This window comes from Rutilus rutilus (genome assembly GCF_951802725.1).
Source record: "Rutilus rutilus genome assembly, chromosome: 15".
NCBI lineage: Eukaryota > Metazoa > Chordata > Actinopteri > Cypriniformes > Leuciscidae > Rutilus > Rutilus rutilus.
Window position 1 is genome coordinate 7,706,488 of NC_140220.1, and position 25,773 is coordinate 7,732,260.

The window sequence follows — 25,773 nt, forward strand, 5'->3', positions numbered from 1 at the left end:
TATTTTTTACATTTATTAAATCTACTTGTTATATTTGTTTATTACAGCATTTATTAAATCTGATTATATTTATTTATTACAGCATTTTATTAATGATTTATTAATCATTCGTTAAAAAAATAAAAATAATAAAATCATTCCCATTGGTTGAAGCGTTCCGTTGGAAGCAGCGGCCTCTAGCGGCCAAACTGTCTATTTCACTCAAAAACGCACCGCCTCCCAATGATCACGGCAGTCCTGCTCTGGCGTTCAGAAGATGCGCACCGAACCACCGGGAAACATCTGCTCAGAAATCAAACAGAGAAACAGGTGCTTCATCTCGCATGAATCTGTAACATCCAGCGACCTATAGGAGCCTCCAGCATCACCTCCTCCTCCTCCACTTACTGGAGATACATACACCTGTTTATTCTCACCTGCAATATGGAGAGCTGGAGCTGGTCGGAATAACCAGAGCCTCAGGAATGATCACTGCTTACTGATTGAGCGCTTTAGTTTTCAGCTTTAGAGATGATGCCCGAGCACCAGAACCATGTTGTCACCACCATCGAGACCATTCCATCAGAGACCGTCACCGCATCACCATCGGTGTTTCAGAGGATGAAGAAAGTGTTGGACAGGTAAGAGAAACTACTGGAGATATTGGATCAGGATATGTTTGGGTTTGCCCTTACATGCCAGCAGAAATCTATTCAACTTTGCCATGCTAAGCACATTTATTGAGATGTTTATTTTGCATTGGCACCTGGTTTGCTCATCAACATCAGAGTAAACCGAACCCATATATGTTCTAGTGGCCACATTAGAGTTTATAATAGAGCATCCATATGTAGGCTAATATTGTTTGTGATAGCTGATCAAAATAATAAACCTGTTTTATATCTTTATTTTAGTCTGTCATCATATAGATAGGTGAAGCAAGTCCTGTTTTTACGTTCATGAGCAGGGCAGGTTTCTTTTGTCATGATCTCTACTGTTCAGTTGGACAGTGATTTATGAAATATTCATGTTCTAATGGCAAATACTGTAATTGCTTATTGATTCCTACAAAACGTATTTCCAATGCTGTTCCTCTGTCTGCATGCTTGCAGTGAGCAGTACAGATTGTCTTTTTTGTAAAAGTCAGGATTCACTTCATCACGGTGACGGAAAGGTCTCGAGGAGAAATGCACACTTTGCCTCTTTTGTCTTGTGATGTGTGCGTCCATCAATCACAAGTGCTCGCAGACACCAGAGGAATTCTCTCTACAACGCTTGCTCAATTGTGGCCACAGAAAACCTGTTGTGTAATTAAACAGAACAAAAGAACAATTTGGCCAAATAAAACTGATCTTGACATCTAAAATCTAATCTTGATCCAGTTCTGATGTTGCCAAATTCAGGTTTAGTTTAGGTGGGAGCCAATGTCAGAAATTAACTTTACTCTTCCAATTGATTACTTTTTATAGTGTTTTATTAGCCTGGGAAAACCCAGACAACTTCCGGCAAATTTAGATTTGCTCTGCTAGAAGTCTGGCAAAGAGCTCATTCAAGCCCATTTCTAATCCGTCGAAATCACGGCACCAATCAGAAACGTTGGGGCGGGCTTTACACGATGACGATCGCTCTGATTGGTTTCATCAGAGAATGTCTAATATGGCGAGAAGTTTCACTCTCACTACACTTCCGGCTTCTGAACTGGTTGCAGTTCCACTCTGATTCCATATGAGGGCGCTCACAGGACGAGTGCAGAATGAATGGAGGTCAATGGCGGTATACCCCTCAAAATCCACTTTTCTCAGGATATAATTTTTTGTCTAGTAATTTGAATGTTGTATTCGAAAGGAGATGCAAAGAAATTACACATTGCTGGGTGTTAGATTTTTTAGAGTCACTTATTTGCTTTAAAAAAGTCTTTCAAAATGTCAATGACGTCAGAATGCTGACGTCATTAGCAGAATGCTAGCATGTTATGGGCAACAACAACTCAACCTGTAAGAAATCAAAACGACATAAGTACTCGTTCATTCAACTTTCGACCTAAAACCCATGTTGAACTTGCAAAATCTACAATCAGATCTGAGATTTCTCAACGGCAATCGGGTGAAAGAGACAAATTTAGCCGTCTAGCCCCATTGACTCCCATTCATTTTGCACTCATGGCGAGCGCCCCCAGTGGAACTCTGGTGGTACTACAACCAAAATTCGGTACAATAGGGCTTAATAGGGAGTGGACAGGCTCTCCGTAGACGGGCTCTGGTTTCATCCAATTGTGCCCAGAGGCATTTGAGCGACGTCCGTTGGTGAAGCGCACCGACTTTTAAATGCATTATTATATTCAAATTGAAAACACATGAGGACAGTCTCCATGAAAGACCCACTGGCAGATGAACCTGCTACTACATTTCTCTCCGAAACGGTAGGAAATTAAATTAGATTTAATAGAGGATTTTAACTGTGATAAGATGATTGACAGGGCAGTTTACATGACAGGATGCACGCGACCGATAAAGGTGACGAAGTAGTATGTCCCAAAGCTTGCCTACTTTTTTGCTACACATTCAAAAGTAAATACCTTTTCTTCACAAAAAGAGTACATACTTTTATGGCGTAGTGTAACTTAGGCGAATTGGGATGCAGCATATGGCTTTACACGATGACGATCGCTCTGATTGGTTTTAGGTCTATCCAATAGGGCTTGGGTGCCGCGTTGCATTCTGGGACGTGGCGGCCATGTTGATGGCATCGCGGATGTAAACAAACAGCAAGTCGAACGAGGAGAAGCAGCAGAGTTGGGAGAAAGAAAAGAAAGAAAAAAGATGTTAAAATCCCGAAAATGATGTGGAATTTACTGGGGTACGTTAAATAGGGAAGCCAGGGACCGGTATGTGGACAAAATGGGCACCATTAACGGTTTGGATCCATATGAAATTCCCAACAAAGAGTGGAGCCCCGAAGACGACTTGCTGCCGCAGTTTTGCATAACAGACATCTTCGACTACCTTGTTTGTGGTGTGAGCGCCTACACTTCAGAACAGTTCCGAAGTTACAAGTCATTGGAGTCTCATGTGTAATTCACAAATGGAATTTAATACTCTCATAACATTAACGTTAGCCCTTCCAGCGGACCTGTCAGTCTCTGTACTGTTGTCCTGTTGCTACCCCCTTGCCCTTCCAGATGTTTTCAAAGCATCGTTTTGCTTACTTGGGATCAAACTTAGCCTTTGGCCTTTTTAAGATAACAGCGTGGTTGTTGTGAGAGCACGATTTCACGCCAATCTGTAAGTTAAAGTCACGTTAGACCTAGCTTCACAACTCGCTTAGTTAATGCAGCAGTTTTGTAGTACGAATTTTTGCTGTCAGCAGAGGGATAGCAACAGAAAGATGAATGTTGACATTTTCATTTTTGGGACATTTTACAGGAAAATACTAAAACGGCAAGACAGCGGGAAAAGAGCTCAAATACGTGACGTGAAAAACCCGGAAAAAACAGGAGGGTTGACAGCTACTAACTACACTTTTTTTTTTTTTTTTTTGCCGATTTTGTCCACATACCCGTCCCTGTCTTACCTATTTAACGTATCCCGGTAAATTCCACATCCTTTTCGGGATTTTAACATCTTTTTTCTGTCTTTTCTTTTCTTTCAACTCTGCTTCTCCTCGTTCAACTTGCTGTATGTTTGGCCACGCCAAGTAATGACGTCACAATGACGTCTATTGCGCCCAGAGGCATTTGAGCGACGTCCGTTGGTGACGCCCCTTTGGAAATGAGTTATTAATGAAGCTTTGCCAGACCATAACTCAGTTACTACTGAGAATGGTCTGGTTTTAACCAGGCTAGTGTTTTATTATTTTCCATCAAAACCCATCATGCTAGCACAAAATTTGCATTTAAGACTGTGTGGATATGAATTTATTACAGGCCACTATATGGTGTTGCAGTCTCACTGAATCCAATACTTATTGATTCTAGAATAGAATCATATATATATCTTTTTTTTTTAAAGTCACTGTTTGGATTTAAATAGGCAAATGCTTACGAGTCTATGATTGGCTCATTATTGCTGTGATTATTGTGTTTCTAGCATGTTCTGTTTGGCAACAGTTCTTCTAATCCTAATTGATGGAGTTTGTAGCTTTTCATTTCTTAAACAACCATGCAGGAAGACACATTATGCTCATATTCCAGGATGAAATTGAAAGTCTTTGGGATGTTTTTCAGTGACTTTACAGAGTGCTAGACTCTTATGGCGCTTTTCCACTACACAGTACCGGCTCGCCTCGACTCGACTCGCCTTTGTTTGGTTTTCCACTGTGTAAAAGTTGTACCCGTACCTGCTTCCAGGTACTTTTTTTCGTACCACCTCCGGCGAGGTTCTAAGCGAGCTGAGGCGATACTAAAATGTGACGTGGAAACACGGCAGACTGCTGATTGGTCAGAGAGAATCGTCACTATTCACTTCGTCATCATTACACGTGCCAGACGGAGCATCCTGAATAAAAAACAGCAAAAACAAAAACATCCAAAAACAGTATACACTCGATTTCCTCCATTGTCCTGTGTGTGTGGGTAGCGGGTGTGTGTCGCGTAGAAGATTAAGTCACGGCAGTTTCCTGCGGCGTCGCTATGATGACCAGGTACTATTGTGGAAGTACTATCTGCAATGGAAAACGGAGCGAAAAGCGAGCCGAGGCGAGTCGAGTTGAGCTGGTACTGGTAATGGAAAAGCGCCATTACATTGTCAATACAAGATCTTGACCAAAAATGTATGCACCTCTTGATGGAGATAAATGATGTGATGTTATTTCCATCAAGAGGTGCATACATTTTCAATGAATTTAAGGTCTGGACTCAGAGGTGCCAATTCATGTGTGAAAATGATTCTTCATGCTCCCTCCCAACCATTCTTTCACAATTTGAGCCTGATGAATCTTGACACTGTCATACTGGAATATGAGCATAATGTGGGTTGTTTAAGAAATGAAAAGCTACACATATAACATTACAAGAAACATAATAATCACAGCAATAATGATCCAATCATAGACTCTAGGTATTTGCCTATTTAAGTCCAAACAGTGACTATATATATATATATACGTTTCCCCCACTGAAATATTGAGGCACATTTGGTGGCATTTCTGCCTCAAGCCCTGGTTAATTTCCGATCGTAATTTGGACGTTCCACTTTTGAATGTGTCAAAGTGTTCCTCTGACTTGTTCGAGTTGTTGTGTTTGGTAATTTGCGTGTCTGTGTGTGTGAGGGTATCCGGACAGGAGGGTTCATTGGCTCCAGTTGTGTGTGTGGTTATGCAGAGAGGACGACAGCTGGTAGTCCTAGGTCAGATGAGTCAGGCGGCCCACTCTTTCTCTCTCTTTGCCATCTGCTGGTCCTTTTTATCCCCGCCACTTGCCTTTATTTCCCAGAACAATATCCCAGGAGGTGGAATCTGTGCAGGGGCAGATCAGGTTGCACACTGGGTGCTTCTGTGCCCATTGTGAACCTGCCAAAAGTAGAATCTGCTCTTAGGGTGAAAGTGAGGCTGTTCTGACTGAGGAATCTTTTAACCAGTAGGATGCACCATTCCACTGTATAGAAATGAACATATTTAGTGCCACATCACTACTGTTATTGCTCATACCCCTAAACGTATGCACTAAAATGTACTGTGAAACTTCCGATACTATTTGTGATACAGATTAGAGTGTTGCTTCAAATAAAATGGCTTATTTAGATAGATAAGAGTTATTTTGATCAAATCACACTTTATCTATCTATCTATCTATCTATCTATCTAGACCATTATATATAGGCTAAGAGGCTCTTTTTGCCAGTATGAAACCACATAGCACTCCGAACACCCTAGCAACCACCAGCAACGCCTTATTAACCACCTCGAACACGTTAGCAACAACCTAGCAATGCCCTATTAACCAGCAGTGCGATACGAAGCTTAACTGGCCCATGAATGGAGGAAAGATTCAGATTGCATGAATAACCCTCAAGGTTGTTTTACCCTGGTTGATTGTCTTCCATTTAGATTCAATAACCACATAAAGGAACCGTTCACTCAAAAATTTGAATCCTTTATGCTTTTTGGAGGTCTGGAGCGACTAGTAACTGTTGCATGGTGAGAGCAGCATAATGCTCACATTTTTATAATTCACATATAGTTCACATTATAATACATTTTTATAATTCCATGGCAAAAAATAACACCCTTTATTTTGTGTGAACTTGTATCAAGGGTAAAACCTGCCATGTTACTGCTTTTCACAGTGTGCAACGGGGTTGCAGAAACAATGTGACATAATAAGATATAAAATATGCAACGTCTATTAATTCCCCATGGCATGTTAGGAGCAGCATTAAAAAGGAGTTTGTCCTCCATTACCTTCGGTAGAGCTGTTTTCCGTCCTCACCTCAAAATGTGTGTGCGTAATGTTCAGCTGAAAAACAGATCCTTTGTTTCAATGATTAATATTGTGCCAGTCCACAGTGATCTCAATCAAAAAAATTTTTGGGGGGGGAGCAGTTCTTTTCTCTGACACATGGACAGTGAGGACAGCTAAGCTAAATCTAATTACATTTAGTCTGTAGAAAAACCCATTTGGTTCACATGGCAAGCAAAGTAAGATTTGCTTAAGATATCTTTCTTGCATTACAGCTAATAATGTTTGCAAATGGATGGACGTTGTTTAAGGGCGGAATTGATAATGTTTTACAATGGATTATATTTCTCTGAAATTGATCTACCCAGCAGTCCCAGCGAGTTCTGTGACATCTGGAGGGGTTGGGCATCTTGGTAAAATGTTAAGTCAAATGCAGCAGCCGTGCTACATTTTTAACGCTATTCTTAACTTCTAGTAATACTAAAATAATAGCTTGTATTAATTTGTTTTCAGTGTTAATTATCCCATAATTTACTCTCCCCTCAAGCCATCCTAGGTGTATATGACTTTCGTATTTCAGCCAAAAACCAGTGAAAGGGTGACCTCTGACCCAACGTATGACGTAGCTTCTCTTCGAAATCTCTTTCGATATCGAAATCCTCCAACATTTTTCTTTAAGAATTCTTGCTTTATACTGGTGTGTTCATACTTGCCATGTTTGGTCCGATTAAAACGAACCCTGATGCGATTGCTCTGTTAGTGCGATTCATTAGAATAAGTGTGAATGCTCCCAGCATACGAACTCTGGTGCGGTTCGATGAAATATGAATGCAACACGGGCCAAATACATGTAAACAAACCAAAAACGAGACAAGTCAAGACTTTTGAAAATCGTGTACTAGTGTGTGCTCAGCATTAGTTCTCCTGAAACGAAGAGCACACACACCGCAATGCTTTCTGCTAGTCTACAGCGTCCACATGGTAGGTTACTTGAAAAATAAATAATCAGAATCCTTGGCGCAGAATGCTTTTTTTGAATTAAACAGCCTCTTTGAACCCCACAGATTCTGCTAGTCATACTGGTTTTTCACGTTGTCAGAGTTGTTAAGACGCAACGTAATCCTCGAAGAAAGTGTCTCCTTTTCTTAGCAACCGGGGAGATAATACATGGAATGTGCATGGCTCATTGAGGAGGGGGAGGGATGATGTTATTGTTCTGGTGCAGCCAAGCTATTCACATGGCTTCGTGGACTTCCTGGGTATAACAGCGCAACTTTGTTCCCATTTCCTGTGGCACCATTACTGCTCGCCGAACAGCTGAAATCATGAGAAATGTTCAATGAAATGTGCCATTCATCCCTCCGAGGCGAAGATTTAGATGCTGAATCCTTTTGAATCCAAGTTTTCAATTTGGATCTTCATAAGAAATTATTCTAAATTACAATTTAGAATAAATTAATCAGATAAGATCAAATCAGATAAGCTCCAAAATTGAATCACAAACTACTCGTTCTATTTGCGAGCTTTGGAACACAACCATTTCTTATATAGAAATATCGAAATGTTGCTTAAGGCTTAGAACTCACTGATCCAGTATTTCTCCGACGTGAAGTACCCTCTCAGAATAACAGAGGAGCAGATCTGATGATTTCTGCTCCCAGAATGGCTATTCCGGGCCTTGTGGCACGATGTAATTGGCTGTTTAATCATGTGGTGGTAATCAGGTCAGAGGAACTCACATGGCTTGACTTGGCAGGAGCTGTTAAAATTGAGTTAACATTCAGTCTTCGTTCTGAAATTCTCCTGATAATGAGCCTCATAGTTTTGTACGCAGCTTAATGCCCATTTATTGCTTTGTGGAACAGTTATGAGCAATTTAATCCAGGCATCTTAATCGGCTTTATTTTGGCTTAGCTGGACCCTCTTTCAACTCCTTCCTCCATGCACTTTAATGTCTTTATTTCACTTTTTGGCAAGGACGATGAAGTGCTGCATTAAAATGTATTTAGCATGATTCTGTACTGATAATAATTATGTTTTCATATATATGACCATTTTCTGTCAGGACCACTATCGTCAAATACGATTGACAATTAGCATACAGTTAGGATTGGCGGTATGGTTCTGTTCTGGGCAAGAACTCCCTGCGCATCCATGCAGAGCTAAGAGCAGGGAGAGCAGCAATAACCCCCCTTAGGGTAAACAGAACAGAACCAACATGAATGTATTGCAGATATCATTAATTCAAGATTTTAAAGTAAAACATAATTCGAGAATTGATTCTGATTCAAGGGGAATCAGAATGCCATACTGACTGACGAGAGGAGGAGCTGGGGACGGAGGAGGGTAATTCGCTCCTGAGAAACGCGATAGCTGCTGATAATACTGAAGGAGCTTATATATGTATACAGCATAGACAGTATAAGAAGTGGACAGAGCCATCTCATTGGAACTCAGTTGAGACAAGTGAAGCCCATTTTTAGCGATTTGTTTTTAATTTTTTTAGCACTTCCGTTCCTGACGCGCAGACTCAAACCGACTCAAACTAAGCTTGATGACGTGAGCAACCTGTCTGACAGATGTAAATCTTCTTGTAGCTGTGCGTGCAAACTGCCAACGTTAATCTTGCAGAGACGGCGAGCTTGAGCAAAGAGTTATTTGGCGTGAGTGAGCAGGAGTAAGTATTCTGATTAATTATTTTGACGGTATAATATATCTATGGGCTTCTCCCTTGACGTCCCCCCGATTGCCTGCGAGCTTCTCCTCCTGTCTGTACGGTAATTTCTCTACTGTGCGACAGAGCCTATTTTTACAAAAACTGTTTCTACAGGGCCATAATGTAACATAGAAGGTAATGGAGCCCTTTATACATAGAAATAAATAATGAACAAATGGAGTCTTTAAACGCCTCAGATGTAAAGTTATTCGCTGTCAAAGTGACGCCAAAATGAATGGGAGTCAATGGAATGCTAACGCAAGTGAAGTTCTGCTACTAGATGGCGGCACGCGGCCGGCTTCAACTTCCGGTCGATGGATTACCCGCCTGGTATACAGTGATAGTCGTCGTATTCCTATAGGTAGACGTGGATCAGCTGAGAGTCAGCTAACGCGAGCTTGACTAACGTGACCTGCCAGAACTGACGCTATGCTTAAAGGATAATTCCGGTATTTAACACTTTGAGTCTATTTTGTAGTTTGTTTTGGATGAACAAGAGTGGTGGACAAAGAAATTTTGACAATGGTTCCTGTCTCGACTTTTTGACTATTTTAGAATTGCCCATGTCCGCTTGAGAATGGGAGTCTATGGCCATGCACAAACATGTCCTTAAAACAACCCTTAACGTTCGTTTTCAAAACTGTGCAACTCACCGAGTGGTTAGTGGTGTTCGTTGATGTTCCAAAACAAGTAGAGTAGCGAAATACAATTTCTGTCGTGTTTTATTTGGCATTTTGTAAAATCCCATTGATTTCTGTTGGAGGACTCATTGCGCGTTGACATTACTGCGCTACCGGGAACGGAAAAGACACTTCAGACTCAAATATCGAGCGGAAGTTTATACGTGGTTGTGAGGTATCTGAAAAAATAGTTCCACTATAGAAAAATAAACGGATTGAAATCATACATTGCGCCGATATATTTGTTTTTAATCATCAACGAACACCACTAACCACTCGGTGAGTTGAACAGTTTTGAAAACGAACGTTAAGGGTTGTTTTAAGGACATGTTTGTGCAGACTCCCATTCTAAAGCGGTCATGGGCAATTCTAAAATAGTCAAAAAGTCGAGACAGGAACCATTGTCAAAATTTCTTTGTCCACCACTTGTTCATCCAAAACAAACTACAAAATAGACTCAAAGTGTTAAATACCGGAATTATCCTTTAATGTTGTTGCAAATCTTTATTATTTTCATTCTCAAACACAAATGGAGAAATTTTGAATGATGTAGTTATTCTTTTCCATGCTATTATAATTAGGATTGAGGATGTTTAAGCTTCAAAAAGGACACAAAAGCACTATTATAGCATTATAAAAGTATGTGCTGTATTCCAAGATTTGTGAAGCCAAATGTTAGGTTTGTGTGAACATACCTAATATTTTTTTATGGATATTTACAGCATAAATCAAAATGTATACAGTGAACACCAATGCATGATCTATAATACATCACTTCACTGTTTTTAATAAATTGTAATACAATTAGAGTTTTTGATATATTTAAAAATGTTTAATTATGTCATTTTATTTCTGTTATGGCGAAGTATTTTGAAAGCTAAATTACTCCAGTCTTCAGTGTGTATAGATAAACATTACCTTTAAAAAATTTGAATTTTGAAAAAAATCGAATAAAAAAATTAGCAAAAAGTAAACGTTTCTTAAAATGTTTATTTAAAAGTCTTACAATTTCTTTATTACAGTCCCTTAACATGTAGATACCAAAGAGGGGGGTCACTGTAATTTTGTCAAGTAATACATGTTCCTGGATCAATATATTTTGTTGACCCTGGAAAATTGAGTCCTAACCATATCCCTACCCCTTAAACCAGTGATCTCAAACTCAATTCCTGGAGGGCCACAGCTCTGCACAGTTTTGCTCCAACCCTAATCAAACACACCTGATCCAGCTAATCAAGTCTTCAGGATTACTAGAAACTTCCTTGCAGGTGTGAGTTGGAGCTGGTTGGAGCTAAACTGTGCAGAGCTGTGGCCCTCCAGGAATTGAGTTTCAGACCACTGCCTTAAACCTAACCCTATCCATAACTTTTGACAGTTATGACAGAAATGACAGCTGAATAACACTGATGTAGAAACACCTAACCCTGGTTGTAAGCCTAAACTTGACAACTGTAAAAACTGTAAACTTGCCCCTCAAATCTGATTGGTTGATTGGAATGTTGTTCTACGATCAACAAAGATGTTGATCAAGGAACATGTTTTACTTGGTGAAATCAAGTTCACCAGAACAGCATAGATATTAATGGGTTTGTGGGTGGTCTAAAAATAATGAAATATCACACATCAGCTCAGGAGAGTGGAAAATGTCTGAAAATGTTGCCATTTCCAAACTCAGCAGTTGGTTTCTCCAATAAATCTTTTGGAGCGCTGAAGTTATGTGTAAGGCAACGTTTACACGGAAACGATCTGAAGAGAAACCGCGAAAGTGATCAATTTTTATTCTGCGTTTAGACGAGCGTTATGGGGGGGAAATCTGCGTGCATATGGTGACGCAAAAGTGTGTGAAATTCAATGTAGTATGCACTCCAGGCGGCTAGGTGGCAATGTGAAGCACTGATCGGTGCCTTTCACTGTCTAGCAGACTTTTGCGTTTTTACTGTTTAGACAGGAACGCGACGGTGGAGCGTTTTTAAGATTTCCACTCTGGAGGGTGGTTTCACTTTTTTGCGTTTTTAAGCCCCAAAAACGCTGTCGCCGTCTAAACGAAAGGCACATCTGATAAAATATTTTTACGTGTAAACAGGGCCTAGTGTGTCAGTGATGAGTGTTAGATGCTTTGCCCAGACATGTTGTGGATCATACTTGGATCTATTCTGATTGTGTGTAGAGGTGACGGGGAAGCTGGCTTTTGACAATATGGCCAAATTGAAGATAACAGAAAAAATAAATGAAATAAAAATTATTTTCCCTCAATTAATTGCCCCTCACAGCATTGCAGCAAAGTCAAATATCATCATTCACTTGACGTCTGATTCCCTCCAGTGAAACATGATTAATCGAGGTGAATTCAGGAGTGACGCCCTGTGTGTCAGTCTGCCGGTGAATGAAGGACGGCCAGGATTCAATTTGTCTCCGCATGGGGCACTGGAAAGCAGGTGCTTTGATAGGGAGGATGGATAATCTTAGTGTGCTTCATCTTGAAAATTCCACTCATATTCCCCAGCTCAAAAACAATGGCACCCTCAGGCCTCAAAGGGGATATGTACACTTTTCATAGAACCTGAGTTTATAATATTTCTTGCTCCTATAAACAAAGATTTAGTTTTACATTTCCTTTCTGACTGTTTTTGCCACTGTACACTATAGTTTAAAAGTTTAGGGTCATTCTTTTTTTATTATAAATAAATGAATACTTTTATTTAATGATGCACGATATATCGGCCACCATATCGGTATCGGCCAATATACGTTCATTTTTTAATGTTATCGTTATCAGACTGGTAAGATAATTTGGTCGATATCCTAAAGCCGATAAATAATGGATTATTACCTTCAGCTGAGACACTTCAGATGCTATCATATAAGCTACATAAAATTTTTATTTTTATTTTTAATCAGGCTCCAGGGTGCTTTCACACCTGCCTCATTTAGTTCGGTTGAATCGCACTAGAGTTCGTTTTCCCCGTTGGTGCGGTTCGTTTGGGCTGGTGTGAATGCGGCAATCGCACTCGGGTGCGCACCAAAAGCGGACCAAACAAGCGTACCGAGACCTGCTCGAAGAGGTGGTCTCGGTACGCTTTGAAACGAACTCTGGAGCGGTTCGTTTGTGGTGAGAACGTGATCCGACCTCGAACAGAACCAACTGCCAAAGAAATGCGCATTTTTGGACTAAACCAGTTGCCGTAGTCAACTGCGCTGTGATTATGGGATGAGGAGAAATGTTTGTTGACAGTTTGCACTCGCGGACAAACTTGGAGTTGTGAGGAGGTGCGGAGCCTGATAGAAATTATTAACAGCCGCATCCTCGCTTCATTCTCAAATATTATTGTTTGTCTAAAGTGGTGTAAACTATAATAACCTATGACCAAGGATACAATCAGCCCACGCAGTCGTCTCTCCATAGTAAACGGTGGCGTGTTATGCACGCGTCGCCTCCTCCTGAAGTGACTCGCCGCGTGCATTGAATACAATTTTTTTTTTAAGCCGCATCCTCGCTTTGGACAAACTATATAATAAACTATGACTAGGGATACAATCAGCCCACGCAGTCGTCTCTCCATAGTAAAAAGTGGTGTGTTGTCTGCCGGATGTTCCTCCTCTTTGCTTAATTCCGGGAGTTCTGTTGGAATTTTCCCGCACGTTAATTCTGACAATCGAAGTGCAGTTATGAAAATACGTTCAAGACCCATCTGGCCAACGAGTGATGTGGATGTTGTCACATGACTGCATTTTGGTTCGTTTCATAAACTGATCCGGACCAGAGCGATAAGTGTGGTGTGAAAAGAAACCAAAACGCCTGAAAAATGCTACAAAGTATCATTTTTCTCCCTTGGTCCGGACCAAATGTACCGAACTACAGATGTGAAAGCACCAAGAATTTGGATTTAGATTTATCGGCTAATATATCGGTTATCGGCTTTCAAATACAAAGAGTTATCGGTATCAGAAAAAAAATTCATATCGATATATCCCTACTTTTATTCACCAAGGATGCATTAAAATGATCAGTAGTGACTGAATTTCTATTTCAAATAAATGTTGTTCTTTTGAACTTTCAATGCATGAATGATTTCTGAAAAATGATGCGTTATGTTTTCCACTAAAACATAAAGCAGCACAACTGTTTTCAACACTGATAATGATAAAATGTTTCTTGAGCATCAAATCCGCATAATAGAAATGAGACTGAAAATTCAGCTTTGCATCACAGGAATACATTTTCATAATATATTCTTGCTGAATTTTTGATCAAATAAATGCAGCCTTGAACATAAGAGACTTCTTTCAAAAACAATAATACAAAAAAAAAATCTAACCCATCCCAATTTTTTAAATGGTATTGTACCTTTAATAGTTCTGTTTGTGGCCTTTGTTGTGAGTGACAGACCTCTTTTCCAGTTAAATTAATGAATCACAGTCCCAAGCTCTTTTAGTTCTCTGTGGCATATCTACAAAAAAGGAGGGAAAAATGTGAATTTTTCACATGGGTATTTTCATAAGGGGTCAGTGACAGAGCTGCCGCATCTGTACGCATCCTGTCAATTTTAAAAGCTGGTCATAATCTACACTGACAGACACTTTTCATCACTGTGACTCGAGTGGTACAAAAAGCTTGAATGTTTGTCATGCAACACTTCCTTCTACTAGAAACCACTTGAACTGAACTGTCCTCTCTGGTGACTTGAGTTATTTCAGTGCACTGGAGCTGCATTTTTATGGTGGAGTCTGATACTTAGAGGAGAAATTCTTGGTAAAATTGTGCACCTAAATGTCCGCTTTAATGGAAATAAAACTTCAGTGTACTATTATAGCTTAAAGGGAGAGTTCACACTAAAATTAACATTGTCATCATTTTCTCACTCTGGTGTTGATGTAAGGCTTTATGGAGCACAAAATAAGACGTTTTTTTTTCATGTCGCATACACTTGTGTATTTTCTGGGCAAAACAGAGTGAACTGCGGCGCTAACACAGTCTCACGAACTCGCACGTCACATAGCCGTGCACAGGTCAGGATTTTCATTCTTCTTCTTCTTCTTCTTCTTCTTCTCTTGATTAATGGCAGATTGCAAACATCTTTTAGGTGCATACCGCCACCTACTGTACAGGATTTTCATTAAATAATACATAAAATTGAATACTGTATACCCCCAGAACACTTAGAACAGATGGCATGTGTGTCACGATTTGGTCTCGTCTTAGTGTCTTTGTCATGTTTCATGTCTGTCATGTGATCCCCTGTTCAAAGTCATGTGATCCTGCCATGTGTTCCCTTGTCTGATGTGTCATGTTGTCATTGGTTCATTGTTTCATTGTTCACAGGTGTCCCTTGTCAGGTCATTAGTCTTGTGTATTTAAGCCCTCATGTTTGCCATGTGTTTTAATAATAATAATAATAAACTTTATTTTATATAGCGCCTTTAAATGTTACTTCTCAAAGCGCTTTTCACAGACAAGGATACAATGAGAAGGAAAAAGTTAATCGGTAGATAACAAGCGAAATAAAACATCAAAACAATCAAACTCAACATGCAACTAACATACAAAATATGCAATCAACCAATACACTGCTAAATCAGATAAAAGCAAGTCTAAAAAAATTAGTTTTAAGCAAGATTTTAAAAGCATTAAAAGATTCAGCATGTCTAATCTCATATGGAATAGAGTTCCAGAGTTTTGGAGCAAGGGAAGAAAAATCGAGTAAATGACGAGTAAAGGTGAGTAAATTATGACTTAATTTTCATTTTAGGTTGAACTATCCCTTTATCTTTCAGAACTGACAACTCCCCAAGACCACTTATTGAAATGGCATTAGCACATAATTGCCCACATGTCAGTGATAACTGTCTGGTTTGATTTTAGCAGTGTGTGTAGCACATTTTTAGCACAGATTGTTTTGTGAACCGGTCACAATGTACAGCAGGTTTCGCTAAGAGGTGGGAAAAGAGTGTTTGCATAGACCTCTTAATGGTACATACACCTGTTATGGTTTTTGGAACAACAAAATTGCACATTATAAACTGACTTAAGTGCCTATTATATATTTTTATATTTACTGTTCGAGTGCCTTGATTATTAGCCTTGAGTTTTCTTCTGGGAAGGTACATGTCGCAATATTCCTCATTTAAATAATGATGCACGCAAAAAAACAGTGAGGCCTGGTTGAGTTGCATTAGTAGTGTGTTGAAACTCGCAGTTATGGTAAGCGGCATGACATTTCCGAAACACACTCGAAGTAGTGACCAATCACAACACGCTGGTCCAACCGACCAATCAGAGCACATTGCACTCTGTCCAGAAAATGTTTTTTATTTTTATCATAAAGTAGTTATATGGTAATTTCAAGCTTGAATAGCAGAGCCTCAGAAACTACACCTCTTAAAGATTAGAGAAAAGGAAAGACTCAGTGATTTATCATGTCTTAGGGGTTAATGAAAGGGCTGGACCATCCCTGTTTGTCTTGACACAAGGATTTCATGTTCATTTCCTACTGCTTAAATGGAACACAGTCTCCATTTCCTGTCCCCTAGTGTCCAATAAACAGACATTATGACTAAGACATTTCAGTGCCATTAGTCAATATCCGCCACGGATAAAATCTAAGTGTCAGATGGCACACTGTCAATGCAATAAGGCATCTGTAAAATCTAATTCTGAGTGGTTTACTGATACTCGGATGTGTTAATGCCCAGCTATGAGGATGTTTCTTCAACTACAGGTACTTTTAAGTCCCAGGGTTGAGATTTTTTTGTAGATTATTATTTTTTTTTTACACTTGCTCCAGACACATACTTTCAATCTTAATATATGAAAATAAATCATATACACATTTTTTTTATAAATACAAATTGTGATAAAACTAAACTATTTAAATAATTATTTATGATTTGTGCTTATTGTGTTGAAATGATTTATATACATTTTTTTGTAAAGGAAAATATCACTTGTGAACTGAATATATAATAATTTTTGTCATATTATGCTTTAAATGATTACTTATAAAAAGTATTAAACTATGATTCAATTGTGTGTTTTAGCATACATATAATGCTAGCTATGAGCAAGGCAAAATAGTTGGCCATTTTATTACATTTATTTAAAATATAATTTCCACAACAATATGAACATGATATGAATATGATACATTTGAGATATGGTGGAAATTATGTACATGTCCACAGTTACACATTGTAAGTGGACAAATGACATAAATTAATGAGAGCTTTTTTAATGTATGAGAAGATTTCTTTTCTAAAAGGCCAAAAGTGGCCATAGTTGAAGAAACACCCATGCATAGACTGATATATTGGATGAGGATAAAGATTTTTATGCCAGAAACATTTGAGCATTTCTGTCAGCTTTAAAAACACCCCGTCAAGTCCAGCCTGCCAGGAAATTCTGAGATCAGAGTCAAAGGTCATTACAGAGAGGATGTGTCGCTGAAGATGGCAGGAGTCCAATTTTCCGGCCCTGTTCGCCCATTTAGCGGTGTCTTCATGACTGCCAAGGAGTGATGTAAGGCGAGGAGCATCCGCACATAATCAAGGCATTGATCGCACTGGGGCTGTTTGAACATTTTCTCCACACCTCCAGTGGTCGTGCAGACTAGACGATCACACTGGAAGAACAGAAAATGCTTTTCCGCTCCATCCGCTCCAATGTCAAATTGAAGCCAATGGAGTGTTATTCTGACAAATGACTGTGTTTTTTGATAAAATCCTTAGATCTATTTAATGTCCTTGATTTTTCCGTATATATTTTTTTAAATATACTATGTGCGACATTAAGTGCTAAAAGCTGAAGTATTTTTTATTTTTAGACTATTTTTGCATGCTAGTGTATTAATCTTACTATTTATACATGATATATGCATATTGTGCACAGAATGTACATTTTCTGTATGCATGAGTGTCGGAAGGCAAATCGTGCAGTATAACCAAGAACACTACACATTTTAATATATCCCACAATGCAATGTGCTTAAACTCCCATTCCCAGTGCAACAAATGAACCAGAAAATAAAACGCCAACAGCTTTATTTTGACTCATTTGACTGCCAAAAAAAGAAGAAATTTTAAATTGATTTAATAATACTCTTTATTTGGGAAGTAATTTGGCATGTTGTCAATACATAGCGTAATATTCTATTTATTATTTCATATATTTAAATTTTATTATAAATAGGTAACACTACAATAAGGTCTCATTTGTTAACATTAGTTGTATTAACTAACGTGCACTAACAATGAGCAATACATTTTTTACAGTATTTATTCATTTTGTTAATGTTAGTTAATAAAAATAATGTTTGTTCATGTTAGTTCACTGTGCAATAACTAATTAACAATTCAACTTTTGATTTTCACAATGTATTAGTGAATGTTAACTACAGTAATTAACCTTATTGTAAAGTGTTACCTATAAGTAATATGTTTAAAATATATTTAAAGGAGCCGTATGTAAGATTGTGGCCAAAATTGGTACTGCAATCACTTTCAAATTACTGTAGAGCGGTGTATCCCCTCCCCCCTCCCCCCTGACTCGAGGTTGCCAGATAGGCTGCAGGATCCAGCAGGAACGTTTGTAGCTGCAGCTGTGGTAACTAGAGCTGAGCTGGCAACCCGGATGCCGAAACACTACTGACTTCGTGATTGGTAGATAAGGTGGAGGGTGGCGCTTCAGGCCAAAACACAAGATGACAACATCAACATCAGTTGAGGGCTGCAACTTCACTTTTTAAATGACAATATCCTGGCCGGACTACTGTTGTCGGTGATATAAGTATTTGAAATGAACATGATTTCTTAATGTCTAGTGACATATCAGGGCCATTTTATGATTAATTGAAATACATTTCTTACATACAGCTCCTTTAAAACTATGTTATTTAATATATTTTTATTTAATATATTTTAAATATATTTAAAAAATCTATTCATATAATAATGTGCATATCAAACATCAATCATTTTCTGACTGTTAATTGCTACTGTGTCATGTCGCCTTTTGCTTTCAGTGTTTTTGCTTGTCAAATTGCTTGTTACTGGAAACCAGTAACTGTGTTAGTCTCAACAAGTGGCTTGTTTCTAGGGTTAACTATGCTTGCATCACTTATATCATGTCATGCACTGAAAGACCTGAGGAACTTTTCTATGCATACTGCTCTTTGTAATTTTTTGATTCTGTATCAGCCCTGAGAGTTTTCCCAAGATGCACTTAGCATGCGCAGACACCTTTTAGCATGCACGGTGAGCGCTCCAGACTCTGCTAGCCGTGTCCCAGCAGAGCAGCAAAGCTAAGCTGAGCTGAGCAGGGCCGTGAACGTGGCTTCACTGATGAACGGGGATCTCTGGGCAGAAGCAGGGGGTCGGATCATTGACTTGTGGGAACTCATTAGCCCACCTGGCAAACCTTAAACTACATTATTATTCTTCTGTGGTTTTCTCCTTAGCCCTGATTCCTCTGATGGAATGGGTTCATATACTCCCATCACTGGTTAATGTGGTTTAGGCTTGACTAACTGGGTCAGGCTTCAGGAGCCACAGCTAAAGACCTTCATCTGCTCTCAGGAGTAAATGTGAAACAGTCCCTGAAGGCACAGATTAAGAGAATAAGACTGAAAACTAGAAAGCTGGGAAAAAGAGAAGACAAGGGCTGAAGAGAAAGTAAGAAAACACGAAACCTTTTTCTGCAGTTGGTGGTGAATTGTGCTTCAGCTTGTGTACCAATCCGTCTTCAAATTTGGCGTATTATACTATAAGTAAGTTTTGTTATGACAAATTGCTTGCATTTGTTTGGTTAAAAGTGTCTTTTAAATTATTAAACATGTATTACTATTCATTGGGATTTGCCTGGCTCAGAACGAGGTGAACAGGCTATAAAATGATTGGTTAATATTTTTTTTTTTGCCCATGCATCCTTAATTATGTGAGCAGAGAGTTGGGGAAAATATATTTCAATGAAATATTATGACTGTATTATAGAATAATGTGCATCATTATTTTTCATGAATCAGGTTAGAGACCAGAGACATTTATCAAGAAATTTATTTTATAAAGCTGAAATATAACTTTTCAATGTTAAAATACTTTACCTCCAGCTTAATAGAGTAAAAACTTTCAACTAATAAATATGATACTTCCCTAATTGATTAATCACACAGTACATTAAAACAATTGTTTTGTATTACAAGTTTTCTGAAATGTTATATTTGAATGTTAAGTTTTCAAATACACTGTCTAATTAAATATGCACTAATATGCATACATTTCCAGAACAGAAATCTGACCATTGGACAAAGCTTGTTTCATTTTCTTGACATATGACAGTTCAAGGTTTTTACAGAGGGGATTTTGGATATCTCCATAAATCAGAAATGATTGTCAACAGCCAGACAACTTCACCATGTTTTTAGGAATCAAATGTTATCATATTTTCATAATAAATGTTTGAATATTCATTGTCAAAACCTTCAGAATAAAACTGTAAAGTAGAGATTTGTTGCTCAGTGCATGAGAAAATAACTCATTTTGAGGAAACAGACATTAAAAATATGTATTGTGTTTGAAATATGCAGATGCAAATAGATAAAGTGTAATATAATAAACACTTAAATGTGTATTTTGGATGTTTTCTTTATACTAGTCTGAAAGCAAAATACTGTAGCCCAAAATCTTAAAAAAAATGTTACCAGCTTTTTAACTATTTTAACTATAAGCCATTCTTTGGTTGATTTGCATAAACATTGGCTCAGTTCATTGAATTTGGGCTGAATTTCAGTTTGACTAATAGTGGGAAACCTGTTTGAAAACAGTAATTCTTTTTGCAGTTCCACTTGGCAATGCTAAAGAGCGCAGAATTTCACACTTGACCTTTAAAGAACGAAATTGTTAAATGAAGCGGCTTTCGCCCCTCACCCTCTCAGGCTTGTTCAGTAAGGGCTTGTTCCGTTTAGACATGCTGCGCACATGGTTCATGAATAGACGTGTTTGTGAGGAAGCGATCCTGTGAAATATCAGCCCTCTCCTTGTGGGGTCATGAATGTGGGAACAAAGAGAGATTCTGTGTATGTGAGGAAGAGGATGTCATCGCACATAAGACCCATCAGTTATGCATATTTTTAGGCCGGAGAACATTCAGGGATCTCAAACTCACGCTATTGGTTGAAACAGCCTATGAATGGCTTATAATTGACTCTGCATATTAAGATGGGATAGGAAAAATATATGCATTATACCTTTAAAAATTGAGGTTATTGATACGGTTCTGTGTATATGTATAAAAATATACAGTATATTAATTATAGAAATTGCTATTATCTTAAAAACATTCATTTCATCAACATATAAATTGTGATGTAGTTTGGAGATGCCATCATCAAATACGTCTTGATTTGCATAAATCAAAGCAGTGTTAGCTGCTATAAATGCTAGCAATATAAATGCAGTTTCCCTGATGTGCCGTTGTGGAATTGTGTGTGTTGTAGCCGCTGAAGGAAATGCTTGTGTTTGGATTAAATATGCAACTGTTGTAGCAGGTAGAGAGATGAAGGTCTCTGCCAGCATAGAGACACCTTTTCACATCTGACAGCTCAGTGCCAGATATGGAATGATGGGATATTGAAGGACTGCAGGGTTTGTTTTAGGCTCAAAGCCGGTGTGTTTGGCCTGACGACTGTGTGTTTATCATGCATGGAGTCACTGATCATGGATGCATCCTTTGCCTTGGATTGTAACTTCCTGTTTGATGAAAGTGTTGTTGCTTGTAGGAAATGTTGGCAGATTTCTTTGCTGGAAGACTGATGAAATGGTTGTCTTTTTTTTTTTCCTACCTCATAAATTTGCTGCCGCCTTAGGGGGATGATATATGTGTTAACTCGCTGGTTTTCAAAGGTTCTGCTAACTTAGATTAAGTTAAAAAAAAATAAAAAAAATAATAGCTTGTACACATCCTATCAGGAGTTTTTATTAGAGACATTTTCTTGTATATAGTTGCAAATTCAGTTATTTTGACAAAATGCCAAGGGCTGTGCACTTCTCAGCATGCGTTCCCTCCTTTCTGCTTCATCTTCAATAGTATTCCCGCCAGAGCGGAGAACTGCTGGTCGATTCTCCGGCCGTGGCTCCCGCTGGCTGATGCCCCTTTGGAGATGGTAAAGTGGCTGCACTCCAAAGGCTGCTACAGAGATGAATGATTATCCCTGGGCTGCTGGATGACCTGCGGCCGTATAATTCCCATCTGAGTTGACGCAACTCCAGCTTCACCGCCCCCTCTCTGGCTTTTTCATTTGTTGGTGTTTTTGATAAATAATGCAACCTCACCTATCAGCATCAGAAGTCTGCAAGGCTTTCTTTGGAGAATTGAGCTGCAAGGCCAGTTAAATAGGGTGGCTGTCCTTTGGCCTGCTTGATTATACTGGGTGTTCAATGCAGATAAAGTGTGTAATCTATTTTTAATGTTAGAAATCTTCTTCTATCCCAGTTTACCAGATGACTAGTGCTGGTAGTGGCACAAAAATGACAGAAACCTATTGTAAAGCTACTGTAGTTTTTGACTGAAATACTTGTTTATGTAAATTTGTTTTAATCATTGCTTTTTTAAATTAATCGTTCTCTGTAAAGTGATCAGCTAACTTAACTTAAAAAAGTGAGGAAACCCGTTGCCTTAAAATTAAGTAAATAAACTTCATGCGCAATTGAAAAAATTACGTTGTGTGGAATTGTCAAGTTCACGTAACTTAATTTTTTTTATAATTAGGTTACTAGGTTATTTACTTAATTTTAAGACAATGGGTTTCCTCACTTTTTTAAGTTAAGTCAACTGATCACTTGTGTTTGATTGAATGGTTCATTTATTCATTCATTCATTCATTCAAAAGTTTGGGGTCATTTCAGCTAGGCTACATTTATTCAATCAAAAATATAGCAAAAACAGTAATATTACAATTTAAACTGTTTTCTATTTTAATATATTTTAATATGTAATTTATTTCTGATGTCAAAGCTGAATTTTCAGCATCATCTTCAGTCTTCAGTGTCGCAAATTATTTTTTAGGATTCAAATATATATATATATTTTGGTAACAATTTAAAAGTCTTGAGTTACTTAAAGTAATGAGTTAAATGTTTATACGTGTACACACACACACACACACACACAAACACACATAGATTGGACATTAAAGGGATAGTTCGGCCAAAAATGATATTAAACCCATGATTTACTCACCCTCAAGCCGTTCGAGATGCATATGTCAATCTTTTTTCAGACGAACACATTTTCAGTTATTTTAGAAAATGTCTTTGATCTTTCAGTGGTTATAGTGTGAAGCTATGGGGTCCACCTCCTCCAAGTCCCAAAATGTGCATGCATCCTTCACAAAAGTAATCCATCCGGCTCCAGGGGGATAAACGAAGGCCTTCTGAGGGTAATCCGTGCGGTTTTGTCGTAAAAATATACATATTTAAAACTTTATAAATGAAAATAACTGGCTTCCGGTAGCGGTCGACGCGTGTTCACGGAGATGGATGCTGGCGTATGACGTAGGACGTAGCGTAGGAAGCGTCGTGACGTAGAACGAACGTAGAGTTTTGTTTTGCTCTGCTCTCTGGCTGCGCTGTCACGTTCGTTCTACGTCACGACGCTTCCTACGCTACGCCGAACTATCCCTTTAAGACATAAACTGTAATTATGTGAGCTGTATAACAATTATTTACATTTATCTCTTTGCTACACATTTAAAAATGAGTAACATGCCGGTTTGCAACAACATGAGTGAATAATGATAGACTATTCATTGGTGAGTGAACTGTTTTATGTGTGCACAGTCATGAGCATATATTATGTGTGGGCGTGTGTCCGCATGGACTAATTGGTGTGCGTGTGTGCATTGAGACTGCAAAGCGTTGCGGCAGACTGGATGTGTAAGGAGTGTGTGGATCTCCTTATCTCATGACCCTCTCTGAGACTGTTTCACAGAACCACTGAAGCAGGAAATGTGCTGTAACAGAGGACAGTGATTGCAGCTTGTATCCAGTCAGCAAGGATTGTACCTGAATGCAACTTTCTGAAGGCATATATCATTTCAGTGTAAGTCAGGTTTGAGCCCAGAAAACAGTACAATCAGGCCACCCCTCTCTTAGATGAGAACTATACGGTTGATTTGAATAATTCATGAGAACGGTATGCCTGAGTAACTCCTTATTACCTTGTAAGAGCAGGTAAATTATTCAGAGAATGAACATCTTGGATTATATTTCACAAAAAGATGAAATAAGGTTTGCGATTTAGTGTCTTGTGAAATAGATTTGAGGTTAGGATGTACCCATCGTGCTCATCGATATTCTTGTCAGCTAGGAGCAGCTTCTTTCTCTATGACGATAAGAAATGAAGCCGCAGAAATTCTGGAGCATCACTTTTGTTCATTCACGTACAGAGATTCTCAATCTTTCTTTTCAGAAGGGTTGTCTTATCATAATTACTCGTCTTTTAGAGAGGGTTGGAGAGGATGCACCCTACAGAACGATTGAATTGTATTGAATTTTGGTCACACTTTATACTAGGGTACAATTCTCACTAAAAATGAACTATTAACTATGACTTTTGCCTCAATAATCTACTAATTACTGCTTAATAGTTAGTTTAGGTATTGGGTCTGATTAAGAGATGTAGAATATGGTCATGCAGAATAAGGCATTAATATGTGCTTTATGAGTACTAATAAACAGCCAATATCCTAGTAATATGCATGTTAATAAGCAACTAGTTAATAGTGAGAATTGGACTCTAAACTAAATTGTTACTGAATTCTTTAGTGCCTGACGCTTTTGATTTCAATTGTACCTTTGTGACAGCCGATTCGACCCAATTAAGTAATCAAGAAAAGTGTAAATTGTATCATTTTGTATCTACTTGTATCGTCAATTTTTTGCACCACTGTTTTCATTGCTGGACCAAGGCCAATGAGATTTATGCAGTACTCCATTTGGATGTGTAGCCTACATTTTATAATTTCTTTTAAATGGAATGTTTATTGGTTTTTAACAGAAAATAACATACAAATGAACACATATCTACATTATATAAAACAAATAAGCAAACAGTGACATGTTAAACAGCCGCTCACATGTGAGAACAAAACATTGAGGAATTAACTATTTTATTTCATTATATTGTAATTAAAGGGATAGTTCACCCAAAAATTAAAATTCTGCCATCATTTACTCACCCTCAAGTTGTTCCAAACCACAGTATGACTTTCTTTCTTTCTATCTAAAGAAGATACTTTAAAGAATGTCTAAAAACCTAACAGTTGACTATGACCATTGACTTCCATAGTATTTTTTTGTTTTTAATACATACTATGGAAGTCAATGGGGCTCATCAACTGTTTGGTTTCAGACATTCTTCAAAATATTTTCTTTTGTGTTCAGCAGAAGAAGGAAAGTCATACAGGTTTGGAACAACTTGGGGGTGAGTAAATGATGACAGAATTTTCATTTTTGGGTGAACTATCCCTTTAATAATCACGGTTACATTATTAAAAGAAAAAAATTAGCTGATTTTGATAGAACTGTGCATTTAGTCAGTCACTGATTTGTCTTGGATGTTTCTCATTAACCTTTCCATCAAGCCTTATGTGTTTTTAGGGGCATTTATCATCAAGTTTTATTTGTATGATGTTCATTAGTAGTACAGACCTCTACTTCACATGGAGAACCCCGCTGGAGTTTCTGCATTCGCTTTGAAAGAATGATGTCACTCACTAATGAACATCTATTTGATTAGTAAATGATAGTGTCTGTTGCAGATAGTGAATGTATAATTAATCAGGTCATGATGATGCTAATCTTGAAGGTAATTGCTGGGATTTCCATGCTAATTTAGGTAGTAATCATCTTCAAACCTAATCAGTATGAACAGACTGAAGAAATGATTCACATAAAAATGAACAATCTGTCATTATTTACTCACGCTTATGTGATTCCAAACTCGGATGATTGGAAAA

The 25,773-nt window shown here is 38.2% G+C and overlaps 1 protein-coding gene across 1 annotated transcript in view; it reads left to right on the plus strand.

The window, feature by feature from the left end:
* The first annotated feature begins 235 nt into the window (after nucleotides 1–235).
* The window catches only part of slc35f1 (solute carrier family 35 member F1), a 118,354-nt gene continuing 92,816 nt past the window's right edge, over nucleotides 236–25,773 (plus strand). The window contains exon 1 of the mRNA XM_084431464.1: nucleotides 236–620. Within this exon, the coding sequence (XP_084287590.1) occupies nucleotides 511–620 (110 nt within the window). The 5' untranslated portion in view covers nucleotides 236–510. The remainder of the gene's footprint in view (nucleotides 621–25,773) is intronic.